General features: G+C 45.5%; 1 protein-coding gene across 1 annotated transcript; it reads left to right on the top strand.

Moving 5' to 3' along the window:
* Positions 1-1,304: 1,304 nt before the first annotated feature.
* Positions 1,305-14,223, top strand: LOC102099185 (fibrinogen-like protein 1). The gene is made up of 7 exons (XM_088052670.1): positions 1,305-1,420; positions 3,547-4,158; positions 6,415-6,640; positions 8,138-8,275; positions 9,429-9,645; positions 12,834-13,029; positions 13,759-14,223. Exons 2-7 carry the CDS (start codon positions 3,784-3,786, stop codon positions 13,903-13,905), a joined length of 1,299 nt encoding a protein of 432 aa, XP_087908796.1. The 5' UTR covers positions 1,305-1,420; positions 3,547-3,783; the 3' UTR covers positions 13,906-14,223.
* The last annotated feature ends 1,795 nt before the right edge of the window (positions 14,224-16,018 follow it).

Here is a 16,018-nt window from a genome sequence, read left to right on the forward strand (position 1 = left end):
ACCTCTGGAATTCCTTCCCCTCCCCCCCCCCCCAAAAAAGAGGGATTTTGGGGGCTGGAATGAATTTTCCCGGCATTCCAAGAGTTCAGCATTCCCGGTTTTTTTCTTCCTGTGGAATTCCTGGGAATGGCTGGAATGGGATTGGGAATGTTGGGGGGGGGGGGATCGAATCATGGATCTCCAGCGGAGAATTCCCAAGGAAAATTCCCAAATCCAGGCGTTTCCCGGAATTCCGGGGCCCGCGGGAATTTCGGGAATTCGCCCCGGGAAGCTCTGCCTGGAGCAGGGAAATTCCCGAGGGATTTTTCCAGGAGGGAATTCCCAAATTTCACCTCCCAATTCCGTTTAATTAATGCAATTAATTTAATTGCGCTATTTCCCTTAAATGATTTAATTTAATTAATTTGCGTGAAACGATTTCATTTGTTTCGTTTTTAATTTAATTTAATTACTTTAATTGAATTAATTTAATGAATTCCTTTAATTGAACTAATCGAGCCGTCCTCGTGGCTGAATAATTTGCATATTTAATTACCATTCTTACGGCCGGCTAATTAACCCATTACATTAATTAATTAATTAATTAATTAAGCCATCCCCGCCGCTGAATAATTAGCATATTTAATTACCATTGCTATGGCTAATTAATGAACTTATTAAATCCCTTTAATTTAATTAAGCCACCACCGTGGCTGAAGAATTTGCATATTTGATTGCCATCCTTACGGCCGGTTAATTAACCCATTAAATCCCTCTAATTGAATTCATTAAGCCAGCTCCGTGGCTGATTAATTTGTATCTTTAATTACCGTTGCTATGGCTAGTTAATGAACTTATAAAATTCCTTTAATTTAATTAAGCCAGCTCCGTGGCTGAATAATTTACATATTTAATTACCATTTTTACGGCCGGTTAATTAACCCATTAAATCCCTCTAATTGAATTCATTAAGCCACCACGGTGGCTGAATAATTAGCATATTTAATTACCATCCTTACAGCCGGTTAATTAACCCATTAAATGCCTCTAACCGAATTAATTACCCCACATCTGCCTAATTAACTCAGGCAATTAACCACCCTGATGACGTCATCCCCCCCCACCCCCCCCGGAGGGGGGGAGGAAAATCCAGGAAGGAAAAACAAAAAACCCCCGACGTCTTTTTCCATAAAAACCCAAAAATCCGGGAATAAATTCCCAGGACGGGGGAGGGGGGGGGAAAAAAACCGGGATTTGGGATAATCCCGCTCCCGGTTGTTCCGGAATATTCCGTGGGGTGCTGGGGAGGTCACGCCGGGTTCCTCGGGATCCTCCTTCCATCCCTATTTTTAGCGCCGTGAGAGGATCAGTGGGAATAAAGATTCCGCGGGCCGCCCTCGGAATCCGTCGCTCCGGGAGAACCGGGACGGAGTCGGCCAAGGTGGGTTGGGAATTCCGGGGGGGTGATGGGGTTCCTTGGGAATGGCTGGAATGGGGATCGGGAATGTGGGGGCGAGAGGGGTCTGATCCACGGATATTCCTGGGAATAGCTGGAATGGGATTGGGAATGTTGGGGGGGGAGGCAGGATCTGATCCATGGATATTCCTGGGAATGACTGGAGTGGGATCGGGAATGTTGGGAGTGGATCTGATCCATGGATATTCCTGGGAACGGCTGGAATGGGATTGGGAATGTGGGGGGAGGGGATCTGATCCACGGATGTCTCCAGGAATGGGATCGGGAATGTGGGGGGGGAGGCAGGATCTGATCCATGGATATTCCTGGGAACGGCTGGAATGGGATCGGGAATGTTGGGGGTGGGATCTGATCCATGGATGTTCCCTGGAATGGGATTGGGAATGTTGGGGGAGGCAGGAACTGATCCGTGGATATTCCTGGGAATGGGATTGGGAATGTGGGGGGAGGGGGGATCTGATCCATGGATATTCCTGGGAACGGCTGGAATGGGATTGGGAATGTGGGGGGAGGGGATCTGATCCACGGATGTCTCCAGGAATGGGATCGGGAATGTTGGGGGTGGGATCTGATCCATGGATGTTCCCTGGAATGGGATCGGGAATGTTGGGGGAAGCAGGAACTGATCCATGGATATTCCTGGGAATGGGATTGGGAATGTTGGGGGGAGAGGGGTCTGATCCACGGATATTCCTGGGAATAGCTGGAATGGGATTGGGAATGTTGGGGGGGGAGGCAGGATCTGATCCATGGATATTCCTGGGAATGACTGGAATGGGATTGGGAATGTTGGGAGTGGATCTGATCCATGGATATTCCTGGGAACGGCTGGAATGGGATTGGGAATGTTGGGGGGGGAGGCAGGATCTGATCCATGGATATTCCTGGGAACGGCTGGAATGGGATCGGGAATGTGGGGGGAGGGGATCTGATCCACGGATGTCTCCAGGAATGGGATCGGGAATGTTGGGGGAAGCAGGAACTGATCCGTGGATATTCCTGGGAATGGGATTGGGAATGTGGGGGAAGAGGGGTCTGATCCATGGATATTCCTGGGAACAACTGGAGTGGGATTGGGAATGTTGGGAGTGGATCTGATCCATGGATATTTCTGGGAATGGGATTGGGAATGTTGGGGCAGGGGGGATAATCCATGTCGTTGTTTCATGGGAATGGCTGGAATGGGATTGGGAATGTTGGGAGTGGATCTGATCCATGGATACTCCTGGGAATGGGATTGGGAATGGGGGGGGAGGGGATCTGATCCATGTTTTTCCTTGGGAATGGCTGGAATGGGATTGGGAATGTGCGGAGAGTTTCTGATCCATGGATACTCCTGGGAATGGCTGGAATTGCATTGGAAATGGGAGGGGTGGGGTCCGATCCATGTTTTTCCCTGGAAATGGCTGGAATGGGATTGGGAATGGGGGGAGAGGATCTGATCCATGGGTACTCCTGGGAATGGGATTGGGAATGCTGGGGTGGGGGGGGGTGGGATCTGATCCATGGGTATTCCTGGGAATGACTGGAGTGGGACTGGGAATGTTGGGAGCGGGTCTGATCCATGGATGTCCCCGGGAATGGGATTGGGAATGTGGGGGGAGGGGGGATCTGATCCATGGATATTCCTGGGAACGGCTGGAATGGGATTGGGAGCGTGGAGGTGGGGGGGACACAAGAACTGCTCCATGTTTTTCCTTGGGAATAGCTGGAATGGGATTGGGAATGTGGGGGGAGGGGGGATCTGATCCATGGATGTCCCCAGGAATGGGATTGGGAATGTTTGGAGGGGTCTGATCCATGGATATTCCTGGGAACGGCTGGAATGGGATCGGGAACGTTGGGGGGAGGGGGGATCTGATCCATGGATGTCCCCGGGAATGGGATCGGGAATGTTGGGAGGGGAGGGTGGGGGTGCCTAATCCCTGTCCGTTTTCCCTGGGAATGGCTGGAACGGGATAAGGAAGTTTGGTGGGACCTGATCCATGTCCCGCTCCCTTGGGAATGCCGGGAGGGACCCCGGAATTCCAGCAGCGCCCCCCAGGGATCTTCTCCATCGTCCATCTCCGTGCTCTGATTCCCATTCCCAGGAAGCGCCGGAATTCCGGGATTCCCGGTCCGGGGGAGCCGTCTCCTTCCCACGCCTGAATTCCCGACAACGCTCTCACCTCATCCCGCCTTCCACCGGGAACGGGAATTGCGGGAACGGGAATTGCGGATCCCAACCGATCCCAGCTGGGAATTCCATGGGATCTGCTCCTCTCCCCGCCGGGATCTCTCCCATCCCGTAAACCCGCTTTTCCCGGGATCAGACCCGCCCTCCCCTTATGGAATTCCACCCGGGAAAAGCGGGATTCCTCTCCCTCCTGCTGGTGGCCGCGCTGAGCCGCCAATCCCTGGAGAAATCCCTTCCGTCGGCCGAGCGGGAGCAGGAGGATTCCCGGGAAAGCCCGGGATTGATCCGGTGCGGGGAATACAGCAACCAGGTCCTTCCCAACGGGCGCTGCCGGATCGTGGCCACGCTGCCGCAGGGCGACGAGCGGCGCTGCCCGGATCTGTTCCGCTGCACCGACGAGGTCTCCTTCTGGCTCCACGAGAACGAGGAGCGCAAGCAGCAGATCCTGGAGCTGCGGGAGTTGATCTCCGAGCTCCAGGAGGAGCTGAGGAACCACCGGCATCGCATCAAAGCCCTGGAGAGCCAGGTGAAAGGGGGGGTTTTTGTCCGTGGGTTTTTACGGCTCCGGGAATTTGGAAGGGTTGGGATTTGGTTGGAGAGAATTCCGGGGATAATTTCCTCAAAATCAATCCCAGATCCTTGAGGTTTATCCATGGGATCTCCTCCAGCTTTGGAAGGGCTGTGGATCCATCCCGTTCCCAAAGCCCTGGAGATCCACGTAAAAGTGTCCATGGGGATTTTTTCCATGGGTTTTTACGGCTCTGGGAATTTGGAAGGGTTGGGATTTGGTTGGAGAGAATTCTGGGGATAATTTCCCCAAAATCAATCCCAGATCCTTGAGGTTTATCCATGGGATCTCCTCCACTTTTGGAAGGGCTGTGGATCCATCCCATTCCCTTTCACCTGGAGACCCAGGTGAAAGTGGGGTTGGTTTTTCCCAGGTTTTCCAGAATTTGGTTTGGGAGAATTCCGGGGATAATTTTCCCCAAATCAATCCCAAATCCTTGAGGTTTTTCCATGGAATCTCCTCCACCTTTGGAAAGGCTGTGGGTCCATCCCATTCCCAAAGCCCTGGAGAGCCAGGTGAAAGCGTTTTTCTCCGTGGGTTTTTACGGCTCTGGGAATTGGGCAGGGTTGGAATTTGGTTTGGGAGCATTCCAGGGATAATTTTCCTCAAAAACAATCCCAAATCTTTGAGTTTTGTCCATGGGATCTCCTCCACCTTTGGAAAGGCTGTGGGTCCATCCCGTTCCCAAAGCCCTGGAGATCCAGCTAAAAGTGTCCGTGGGAGTTTTTTCCATGCGTTTTTCCAGCTCCTGGGATTTGGCAGAGTTGGAATTCAGTTTGGAAGAATTCCGGGGATAATTTCCTCAAAATCAATCCCGATTTGTTGAGGTTTATCCATGGAGTCTCCTCCACCTTTGGAAGGGCTGTGGATCCATGCCATTCCCAAAGCCCTGGAGATCCTGCTGAAAGTGTTTTTCCCAGGTTTTTCCATTGGTTTTTCCAACCTCTGGAATTTGGCAGGGTCAGGGCTCAGATCAGGATCATTCCAGGGATAATTTCCTCAAAATCAATCCCAGGTCCTTGAGGTTTATCCATGGAATCTCCTCCACCTTTGGAAGGGCTGTGGATCCATCCCATTCCCAAAGCCCTGGAGATCCAGCTAAAAGTGTCCATGGGGATCATTTCCATGGGTTTTTATGGCTCCAGGAATTTGGAAGGGTTGGGATTTGGTTGGAGAGAATTCCGGGGGAAATTGCCTCAAAACCAATCCCAAATCCTTGAGTTTTGTCCATGGAATTTCCTCCACCTTTGGAAGGGCTGTGGATCCATCCCATTCCCAAAGCCCTGGAGATCCAGCTAAAAGTGTCCATGGGAGTTTTTTCCATGGGTTTTTCCAGCTCCTGGAATTTGGCAGAGTTGGGATTTGGTTTGGAAGAATTCCGGGGAAAATTGCCTCAAAATCAATCCCAGATCCTTGAGCCTCCAGGGGCTCCGGGAGAGCTGGGATTTGGGAAAGGGCCGCAGGGCCAGGAGCCAGGGAATGGCTTCCCACTGGGAAAGGGGAGCTGGGAGCTCGGGAAGGAATTCCCGGAGAATCCCTGGGAGCGCCCCAGGAAAGCTTGGAACCCTCTGGAATGTCGGGGTTGGAATGGGATGGGATTTAAAATCCCTGGATCTCATCCCAGACCATTCCAGGATTCCGGGATAGAGGACACTCAGGATCCATCCAGGGGGATTTTTATGGAATTCAGGGATGGGAAAGGGAAGGGAGACCCTTCCTGGAGTCCCGAGATTCCCAGTGAAGCCCCTGGATCCCAAAATTCCTTCTCCAGGAGGAGTCGGGATGGGGCTGGATCCAATCCCAGGCTGGGAGAGCGGGATTTGGGAAAAGGGCCCGGGAATGCCGGGACAGGGAACGGCTCCCACTGCCTCAGGGTCGGGATTTTGGGCTTTTGGGATTTTGGGCTTTTGGGATCTTGGGAAGGAATTCCCGGCTGGGCTGGAATTCCCAGAGGATCCCTGGAAGCATCCATGGAAAGGCCGGAGCACTCCCATGGAACGGGCCGAGCCGGAATATCCCGAAAACGACGGGAAGAGGTTCCCACATTCCCAACCTACCCCTCCCTCGGTGGAATCCCGGGAATATCCAAACCCCCCCGACGAAGCCGCGGGACGAGAATTCCAACCCCGCCCTCGGGAACCTTCCACCCCACGCACCTCCCGCCATTCCCAACCCCGTTTTTCCCCTGGAATTTTTTGTTTTCCCGCCTGGCAGCAGGAGGAGGAGGAGGCGGCTCAGAACCAGAGCCTTCTCCAGAGGGTGCAGGAGCTGGAGCAGCATTCCCGGGAATCCAGCACGCTCCAGCACATCCAGGCCACGCTGCTCTACGACATCCAGGCCCAGATCAACAACATCTCCGCCCTGGCCGACTGGGCCTGGAGGAATCCCAGCTGCCTCCATCCCGCCGAGATCCGGCTCCAGGAGGACCCGCGGAATCCAGGTGCACGGGAATTTAAAAAAACAAAAAAAACCACCAAAATCTCCGGAATTCCCGCCGGGAATTATAAAAACTCCCTCTAAAAATCCGCCCCTCTCCGTCGCGGTTCCGTGGGTTTTTCCAGGTTTTGTGGGTGAGGGAGAGGTTCTGGACTTTAATCCAGGGAATGTCTTGCTTCCCGAAAAAAAAAGCCCTGGAAAAATCCATGGGGATTTGGGGTTCTTACGGTGAGAAGTTCCAATTTTGATGCGTCGGAAGTTGAGGAATTTTTGGGATTTCTCTGTTTTTAGTGGTTTTTATTGGGGTTTTTTGGTGAGTTTTTGGGTTCTTTTCCCTGGAATAATTTGGGATTTTTCCCCTCAAAAAATTCATGGCATGGAATTAAAGCTTTGGTGAAAAGAAAACTTTTTATTTTTTTATTTTTATTTTTTTTATTTTTATTTTTTATTTTTTATTTATTATTTTTATTTTTTATTTTTTATTTTTATTTTTTATTTTTTATTTTTTATTCTATTTTTTATTTTCTTATTTTTATTTTTATTTTATTTTTATTTTTTATTTTCAATTTGACTTTTATTTTTATTTTTATTTTTTATATTTTTAATATTTTTAATATTGTTAATATATTTTTAATATTTTTATCTTTTTATTATATTATATTTTAATTTTTTTTCCCCAGTTTTTGGGTTCTTTTCCCTGGAATAATTTGGGATTTTTCCCTAAAAAAATTCATGGCATGGAATTAAAGCTTTGGTGAAAGGAAAACTTTTTATTTTTATTTTTTATTTTAATTTTTATATTTATATATTTTTTAAATTTTTTATTATTCTTTTATTTTTTAAATTTTTATATTTTTATATATTTTTAATATATATTTTATATTTTTATCTTTTATTATTTTATCTTGGGCTTTTTTTCCCAGTTTTTGGTTCTTTTCCCTGGAATAATTTGGGATTTTTCCCTGAAAAAATTCATGGCATGGAATTAAATCTTTGGCGAAAAGAAAACTTTTTATATTTATTTTTAATTTCTTATTTTTATTTTTATTTTTTCATTTTTATTTTTATTTTTATTTTTAATTTTTATATTTTTATTTTTATTTATTACTTTTATATTTTTAAATTTTTTATTTTTTATTTTATTGTAATTTTTATTTTTATTTATTTTTTATTTTATTGTTATTTTATTGGGTTTTTTTTATTATTATTTTATTTTATTTCATTTCATTTCATTTCATTTCATTTCATTTCATTTCATTTCATTTTATTTTATTATTCCCTGGGACAATTCAGGATTCTCCCTGGAATAATTCTCAATTTTCCCTGGAATAACCCCAGAGCCCCTTCAAACTCCGGAAAAATTCCAGAAAAATTCCCCTACGGAATTTAATCCCGAAAAACCTCCAAATCCAGGGGATTTTTTTTTTTTTTTTACTTTTTTCCCGCTTTTCCCCGATTTTTTTTTCATTGTAACCGCGGCTCTTCCCGTTCCCATCCCCAGAAATCAAACACGGCCGGAATTGTCCCATCGACTGCGCTTCCGTCTATTCCAACGGGCTCCGGAGATCCGGGATTTACAGCATCCTGCCCGCGGTGCGCGGCATTCCCATCGAGGTCCTCTGCGAGATGGACACCGAAGGTCCGAAATTCCCCAGGGATTTTTGGGTCCCGTGGGAGATTTGGCACCCGGGATGGTTCCTCAGGGAACGGGGGCGTTCCCGAGGCCGCTGGAGATCCGGGAGGGTTTGGAAAATGGGAATGTCTGGGAATTCCGGGGTGTCGGGGCGATGACCCTGGTGGGTCTCACCCAGCTGCGGTGATCTTAGTTCAAAGCAGGCGTGGAATTTTGGGAATCCTAAAATCCTGGAATGGTTTGGGTGGGGAGGGATTCCCAATCCCGACACGTTCCAATATCCCAGGGGCGCTCCCAGGGATTCTCTGGGAATTCCCTCCCAAGCTCCCAGCCCCAGCTCCCCTTTCCCAGTGGGAAGCCATTCCCTGGCTCCTGGCCCTGCGGCCCTTTCCCAAATCCCAGCTCTCCCGGAGCCCCTGGAGCCTCGGGAAGCGGCTCCCAGCATTCCCGGGATCCCTTTTCCCGATCTGGCTGCACATTCCCGGCTCTCCCAGCCCCGGGATTGGATCCAGCCCCATCCCGACTCCTCCTGGAGAAGGAATTTTGGGAATTCCCTGGGAATCTCGGGACTCCAGGAAGGGTCTCCCTTCCCTTTCCCATCCCTGAATCCCATAAAAATCCCTTGGGATGGATCCTGAGTGTCCTCGATCCCGGAATCCCCAACACCTCCCACCACCCCAGGCTGCTCCAAGCCCCATCCACCCTTTCCTTGGATGCTCCCAGGGATTCTCTGGGAATTCCCTCCCAAGCTCCCAGCCCCAGCTCCCCTTTCCCAGTGGGAAGCCATTCCCTGGCTCCCGACCCTCCCTCCTTTATCCCAAATCCCAGCTCTCCTGGACAATTCCAGGGAATTTGAATTTCGGATCCTTCCCTGAAGGCCTTCTCTGGATTTCCCCTGGATGTCCCCTGGATTTTCCCTGGATATTCCCTGGATATTCCCTGGATATTCCCTGGATTTTCCCTGGACTTTCCCTGGACTTTCCCTGGACTTTCCCTGGACTTTCCCTGGACTTTCCCTGGATTTTCCCTGGATTTTCCCTGGATTTTCCCTGGATTTTCCCTGGATTTTCCCTGGATTTTCCCTGGATTTTCCCTGGACTTTCCCTGGACTTTCCCTGGATTTTCCCTGGATTTTCCCTGGATATTCATCTCCCGGCAGGAGGGGGCTGGACCGTCATCCAGAGGCGCCAGGACGGATCCGTGGATTTCAACCGGACCTGGAATGAGTACAAGGAAGGATTCGGGGATCTCCACGGGGAATTCTGGCTGGGCAACGACAACATCCACAGGATGACGAGCCAAGGGGATTATTCCCTACGGATCGACCTGGAAGACTGGAATAACAAACACAAACACGCCTTCTACCAGGTCTTCAGGTAAAAACCGGGAAAATTCCCGGGATTCCAAACCCCGGGAGACGGGAATTCCGCCCGGAGGGGTTTCCAGGCTGAGCTCAGCCTCTCCTTCCCTTTCCCTTAATATATTTTATTTAATTCTTTTCTTTTCTTTTCTTTTCTTTTCTTTTCTTTTCTTTTCTTTTCTTTTCTTTTCTTTTCTTTTCTTTTCTTTTCTTTTCTTTTCTTTTCTTTTCTTTTCTTTCTTTTCTTTTCTTTTCTTTTCTTTTCTTTTTCTTTTCTTTTCTTTTCTTTTCTTTTCTTTTCTTTTCTTTTCTTTTCTTTTCTTTTCTTTTCTTTTTTATATTTTATTTTAATTTTTTATTTTTTTTGTTTTTATTTTATTTTTATTTTATTTTATTTTATTTTATTTTATTTTATTTTATTTTATTTTATTTTATTTTATTTTATTTTATTTTATTTTATTTTATATTTTATTTTATTTTATCTTTTGTTTTATATTTTATTTTTTTTGTTTTTATTTTATTTTATTTTTTATTTTATTTTATTGTATTTTATTGTATTTTATTTTATTTTATTTTATATTTTATTTTATTTTATATTTTATTTTAATTTTTTATTTTTTTGTTTTTATTTTATTTTATTTTTTATTTTATTTTATTTTTTATTTTATTTTATTTTATTTTATTTTATTGTCTTTTATTTTATTTTATTTTATTGTATTGTATTTTATTGTATTTTATTTTATTTTTAATTTGATATTACTATGTTTTATTTCATCCCGAGTTTAAAGTTGGATGCGAGTTCGGGAATGTGCGGCGTCATCCGTCCGCGCCCAAATTCCCAATCCGAGGGAAAAGTTGGGATCCAGTGGATGATCCCTGGCTTCTCCCGGGTTTTTCGGCTCCGATTGTTGAGCTCCGTGTTGGAAATCCAAGGATTTTCAGGGATTTTCCCCGGGAAGGGAATCCCGATTTTTCCCGCTTGGGATTTTGGTCCTCTCCGCTCTTTGATTCCCTGGAATCCTTCGGAACGTCCAGCCCTTCCCCTCTTCCCGGGTTTTGTTTTTCCAACCCCGTCGGCCGCATCCTGGATTATTCCGGAGTGACCTGGAGGGTCGGGATTGTCCCAGGGGATCCCCATCCCTGTTCCTGCTGGAAGTGCTCGTGGATCCAAAAATCCTGGAATGTTTTGGGTGGGGAGGGACCTCAAATCCCATCCCAGGGACACCTCCCGCCATCCCAGAGTGATCCAGACTTTCCTTGGGAATTGATCCCAGGGACACCTCCCGCCATCCCAGAGTGATCCAGACTTTCCTTGGGAATTCATCCCAGGGATTCTCCGGGAATTCCTTCCCGAGCTCCCAGCCCCAGCTCCCCTTTCCCAGTGGGAAGCCATTCCCTGGCTCCTGGCCCTGCGGCCCTTTCCCAAATCCCAGCTCTCCCGGAGCCCCTGGAGCCTCGGGAAGCGGCTCCCAGGATTTCCTGGAGCTCGGGGTTATCCCGCGGGATTTTCCTGCCCCAGCCCGGAGCCATCCCAGCAGCTCCCGAGGATCCCGGGAATGCTTTGGGTGGGAATTCCATCCCATTCCAAGCGCTGCCGTATCCCAGCCTGGGGCAGTGGGAGGTGGCGGGGTTGGAATGGGATCGGTTTAAGGTCCTTTCCCACCAAAACCATTCCATAATTCCACGATTCCACAGATTTTCTCCATCTCCGGGAGCGGCCAGATGCTCCTTAAGTGTAGAGCGCTGGAAAATTAATTTGAGATTTTTACTCATTTTATTTTATTTTATTTTATTTTATTTTATTTTATTTTATTTTATTTTATTTTATTTTATTCCATTTCATTTCATTTCATTTCATTTCATTTCATTTCATTTCATTTCAATTCATTTCATTTCATTTCAATTCATTTCAATTCATTTTTAATTTCATTTATTTTATTTTTAATTTAATCTATATTTAACTTATTTTAATTTAATTTTTTTTTAAATTGTAATTAATTTTAAATAATTTTATTTGAAACTGGGATAATCGGATTTGAAAATAGTAAATTATTATTATATATAAAAATATAAATAGATTTGTATATATAAATATATAGCAATTTTATATAATAGATAATTTGTATTATATATATAATTTATATATTATATAATATAATAATATAACATTATAATTATAATAATATTATTATAATTAATATAATATATATTATGATTATATATTGTATATAATATTCTAATTAATTCATATATAATAAGTAATAATATAATATTATGAAATATTATTTATATAATATATAAAATAATTATTATCTATAATATATAATTATTAATGATATAGTACAATTATAATTATTAATAATATAAATAATTATTACAATGGAATTATAAATACACTCACTATAATGATAATAATAATTAATAATAGTCAATAAGTGATTAATAATAATTCATAATTAGTAATTAATAATTAATAATACATAATTAAGAATACATAATTAATACTCACTACTCAATACTTAATAATTAATACTTAATAATGGTTAATGGATAATGGATAATGGATTATGGATAAATAATATTAATAAATTTAATTAATAATTAATAATAATATACTTACAATTCCACTATCAATGAATTTCCATTGGGATTTTTCCCACGCCTCCCACGTTCCCCTGCCGCCTTTTCCCGCTCATCCCGAAATCCCCAAATTCCCGACCACACCCATCCCCAAACCCTCCTCATCCTCCCTGGCTCTTCCAGGCCAGCCAATCCCAACAAAATTCCCAGATAATCCCCAGGAAAGTCTCAGAAAATTCCCAGAAAATTCCCAGGAAATTCCCAGGAAATTCCCAGGAAATTCCCAGGAAATTCCCAGGAAATTCCCGGAAAAATTCCAGAAAATTCCCCAAAAAACCCCCAGAAAATTCCAAGGAAATTCCCAGGAAATTCCCAGAAAATCCCCATAACATTCCCAGAAAATTCCCAGAAAATTCCCAGGAAAATCCCCAGAAAATCCCCAGAAAATCCCCATAAAATCCCCATGAAATTCTCAGAAAATTCCCAGAAAATCCCCCAAAAATTCCCAGAAAATCCCTATAAAATTCCCATAAAATCCCCAGGAAATCCCCAGGAAATCCCCATGAAATCCCCAGGAAACCCCCAGGAAACCCCCGGAAAATTCCGGAACTTTTCCCCGCGCAGCATCGAGGACGAGGAGAACCTGTACCGGCTGCACGTGGACGGCTTCAGCGGCACGGTGGAGGATTCCTTCGCCTGGTACCACGACAAGCGCAGCTTCAGCACTCCGGATTCCGGGAATATCTGCGCCGAGATCTCCCACGGCGGCTGGTGGTACCACCAGTGCTTCTTCTCCAACCTCAACGGGGTTTACTACAAGGTAGGACCGGGGAAAGTTCCGGAACGGAAGATTCCGGAACCTTCTTCCCGCCGGGGATCGGAGGGGTGGGGAAAAGGGAAAACGTCGCGCTTGGGAATCGTGGAATTGTTCTCGCAGGGTGGATTCCGGTGTTTCCGGAGATCCGCAGGGATTTAAATCCCTCCCGGAATGGGGGCTCCGCCGAGGCTGGAAAACCCTTTCCATGCGGGAATTATCTCCCATGAACCTCCAGGCCGTTCCCTCTCATCCCATCCCTCATTCCCTGGGAGATCATTCCCGATTCCCGCCCGATTTCTCCGGAGCGGGAATAAGAGGATCGCCGGAGAGATCCGGCTTTTCCCGAGATCCCTCTGCTGGAATTCCATGGAAACCTCTGGAATGGGGAATTATATCCCATGAACCTCCAGGCCATTCCCTCTCATCCCATCCCTCATTCCCTGGGAGATCATTCCCGATTCCCGCCCGATTTCTCCGGAGCGGGAATAAGAGGATCGCCGGAGCGATCCGGCTTTTCCCGAGATCCCTCTGCTGGAATTCCATGGAAACCTCTGGAATGGGCGGCTCGGCCGCCAAAAATTCCAGCACCAGAGGGACTTTTGGGAAAAAACCCTCGGGATTTCTGGGTGATTATCCCGAAATTCTCCGCTCCCAGATTTCCGAGGGGTGGTTTTCCCCCGTGATCCCATCCCAAAGATTCTTCCAAGGTTTTCTCCTTTCTCCGCTTCCCAGGGCGGCCGGTATTCCATCAAAAACCGGCGGATGCTGGGCCCGGATGGGATCGTCTGGTATTCCTGGAAGGACACGGACTATTATTCCCTACGGAAGGTGGTCATGATGATCCGGCCGCGCTCGTTCCGGCCCCGCCTCTCCCCGTGATCCCGGGATATTCCCTGTCCCACATCCCCGCGGAACGTTGGGAACGGAGGGTCGGGAAGGGGATTCTGGAAGGATTTGGCGGGAACGGATCCAACCGGGATCCGCGGATGTGGGAGATCTCCCGGGAATGTGGAGGCGATTCCTGGGAAGAGCGTTCCCAAGGCCAAATCCGGTTAGTCGGGATGTTGGGAATCAGCTCCGAGCCGATCCCTGCGGAATTCCGCCGTCTCCAAGCCGATGGAATTTCCCGCGGGAAGCAACGGAAGCGATCCTGGGGGAGTTTTTCCACGTGGGATTCGATGGAGCTGCTGCTTTTATTCCCGAGGATTTGCGTCCCGCTCCCGAAGATCCCGAAGATCCGCGACAGCGGGATCGGCTCTGGGAGGAGCCGGGAGATCCGAGGCGCGTTCCCGGGGATGGAATCCCGGGAAAACGAGGACGGACGGTGCTCCACACCCGAGCATCAAACTCTGGGAATAAAAATATTCCAAAGGAAAAGATTCCAAAGGAAAAAAAACCTGGGAATTTTTATTTTATTAATTTAATTTAATTTAATTTAATTTTTATTTTATTTTATTTTATTTTATATAATTTTATGTTATTTTTTATGTTATTTTATTTTATTTTATTTCACTTAATTTCATTTTAATTTATTTACTTTATTTTATTTCATTTGTTTTATTTCATTTAATTTAATTTCTTTTCTTTTAATTTATTTTATTGTGTTTCAATTCATTTTATACCATTTAATTTTATTTTATTTTATTTTATTTTATCTTTTTTATTTCATTTCATTTCATTTCATTTCTATCTCATTTTATTTTATATTATATTATATTATTTTATTTCACTTAATTTCATTTCATTTTAATTTATTTAGTTTAATTTATTTAATTTATTTAATTTCATTTAATATTTTTTCTTTTCTTTTAATTTATTTTATTTTATTTAAATTCATTTTATACCATTTTATTTAATTTTGTTTCATTTCATTTTTATTTTAATTTCATTTTCATTTAATTTTTAAAAATTTAATTAATTTTAATTTAAATTTATTTTAATTTATTTAATTCCATTCCATTCCATTCCATTAAATCCCTTTTTCCTATTCCACCTTTCCTGAGGTGGAAAAACCGGATTTCTCCCTTCCAACCCTTCCCTTCCCTCTCGGTGCTCTCCCGGTGCCTCCCTCCAGCTCTCCCAGTCTGTTTTCCCTGGAATGCTGTTTTTCATGGAAAAATCCATGGACGAGTTGCCTTCCAAGCATCCCACAAATAAAGAATTCCAGGAAAATAAACCGACTTCCCTCTGGCTTTTCCTCGGAAGAATCCCAAGGGCTCCGGGTATTCCCAAGGCTCTCCCGGGTTCGTCTCGGATCCGAAGTTCCCGTTGGATCAGCGGCCACAATTCCAGGATTCTTCCCGGATAATCATTACCCTGCTGAAGGGTCAATTAATCGCTTAATAAGCTTCATTAATTCATTATTAATTAATTCATTAATTGTTCCCATCCCTGTTATTGATCTGATTTCCCACACGATTAAAATCGGCAATTCCCAAACTTTGGGATTCCCACAGGGCTGCTCGGGAAGGGATTCTCCCGTCCTTCCTTTCCCGCGGCTTTGATCCCAGGAGCAAATTCCTGCCTTTTATCCAAGCCTTGGGTTCCGGAAGGATCCCGGGAATGCTGGGAGCCGCTTCCCGAGGCTCCAGGGGCTCCGGGAGAGCTGGGATTTGGGAAAGGGCCGCAGGGCCGGGAGCCAGGGAATGGCTTCCCACTGGGAAAGGGGAGCTGGGGCTGGGAGCTTGGGAAGGAATTCCCGGAGAATCCCTGGGATGAATTCCCAAGGAATGGCTGGAGTCACCTAGGATTGGGATTGGGATTGGGATTGGGATTGGGATTGGGATGGGATTGAAGATCCCTGGATCCCATCCCAAACCATTCTGGGATTCTGGGATCGAGGACGCTCAGGATCCATCCCGAGGGATTTTTATGGAATTCAGGGATGGGAAAGGGAAGGGAGACTCTTCCTGGAGTCCTGAGATTCCCAGGGAATTCCCAAAATTCCTTCTCCAGGAGGAGTCGGGATGGGGCTGGATCCAATCCCGGGGCT

Source organism: Pseudopodoces humilis, chromosome 3 (genome assembly GCF_049639895.1).
Source record: "Pseudopodoces humilis isolate 2021_Gansu_Grassland_sample_001 chromosome 3, ASM4963989v1, whole genome shotgun sequence".
Taxonomy (NCBI): Eukaryota; Metazoa; Chordata; class Aves; order Passeriformes; family Paridae; genus Pseudopodoces; species Pseudopodoces humilis.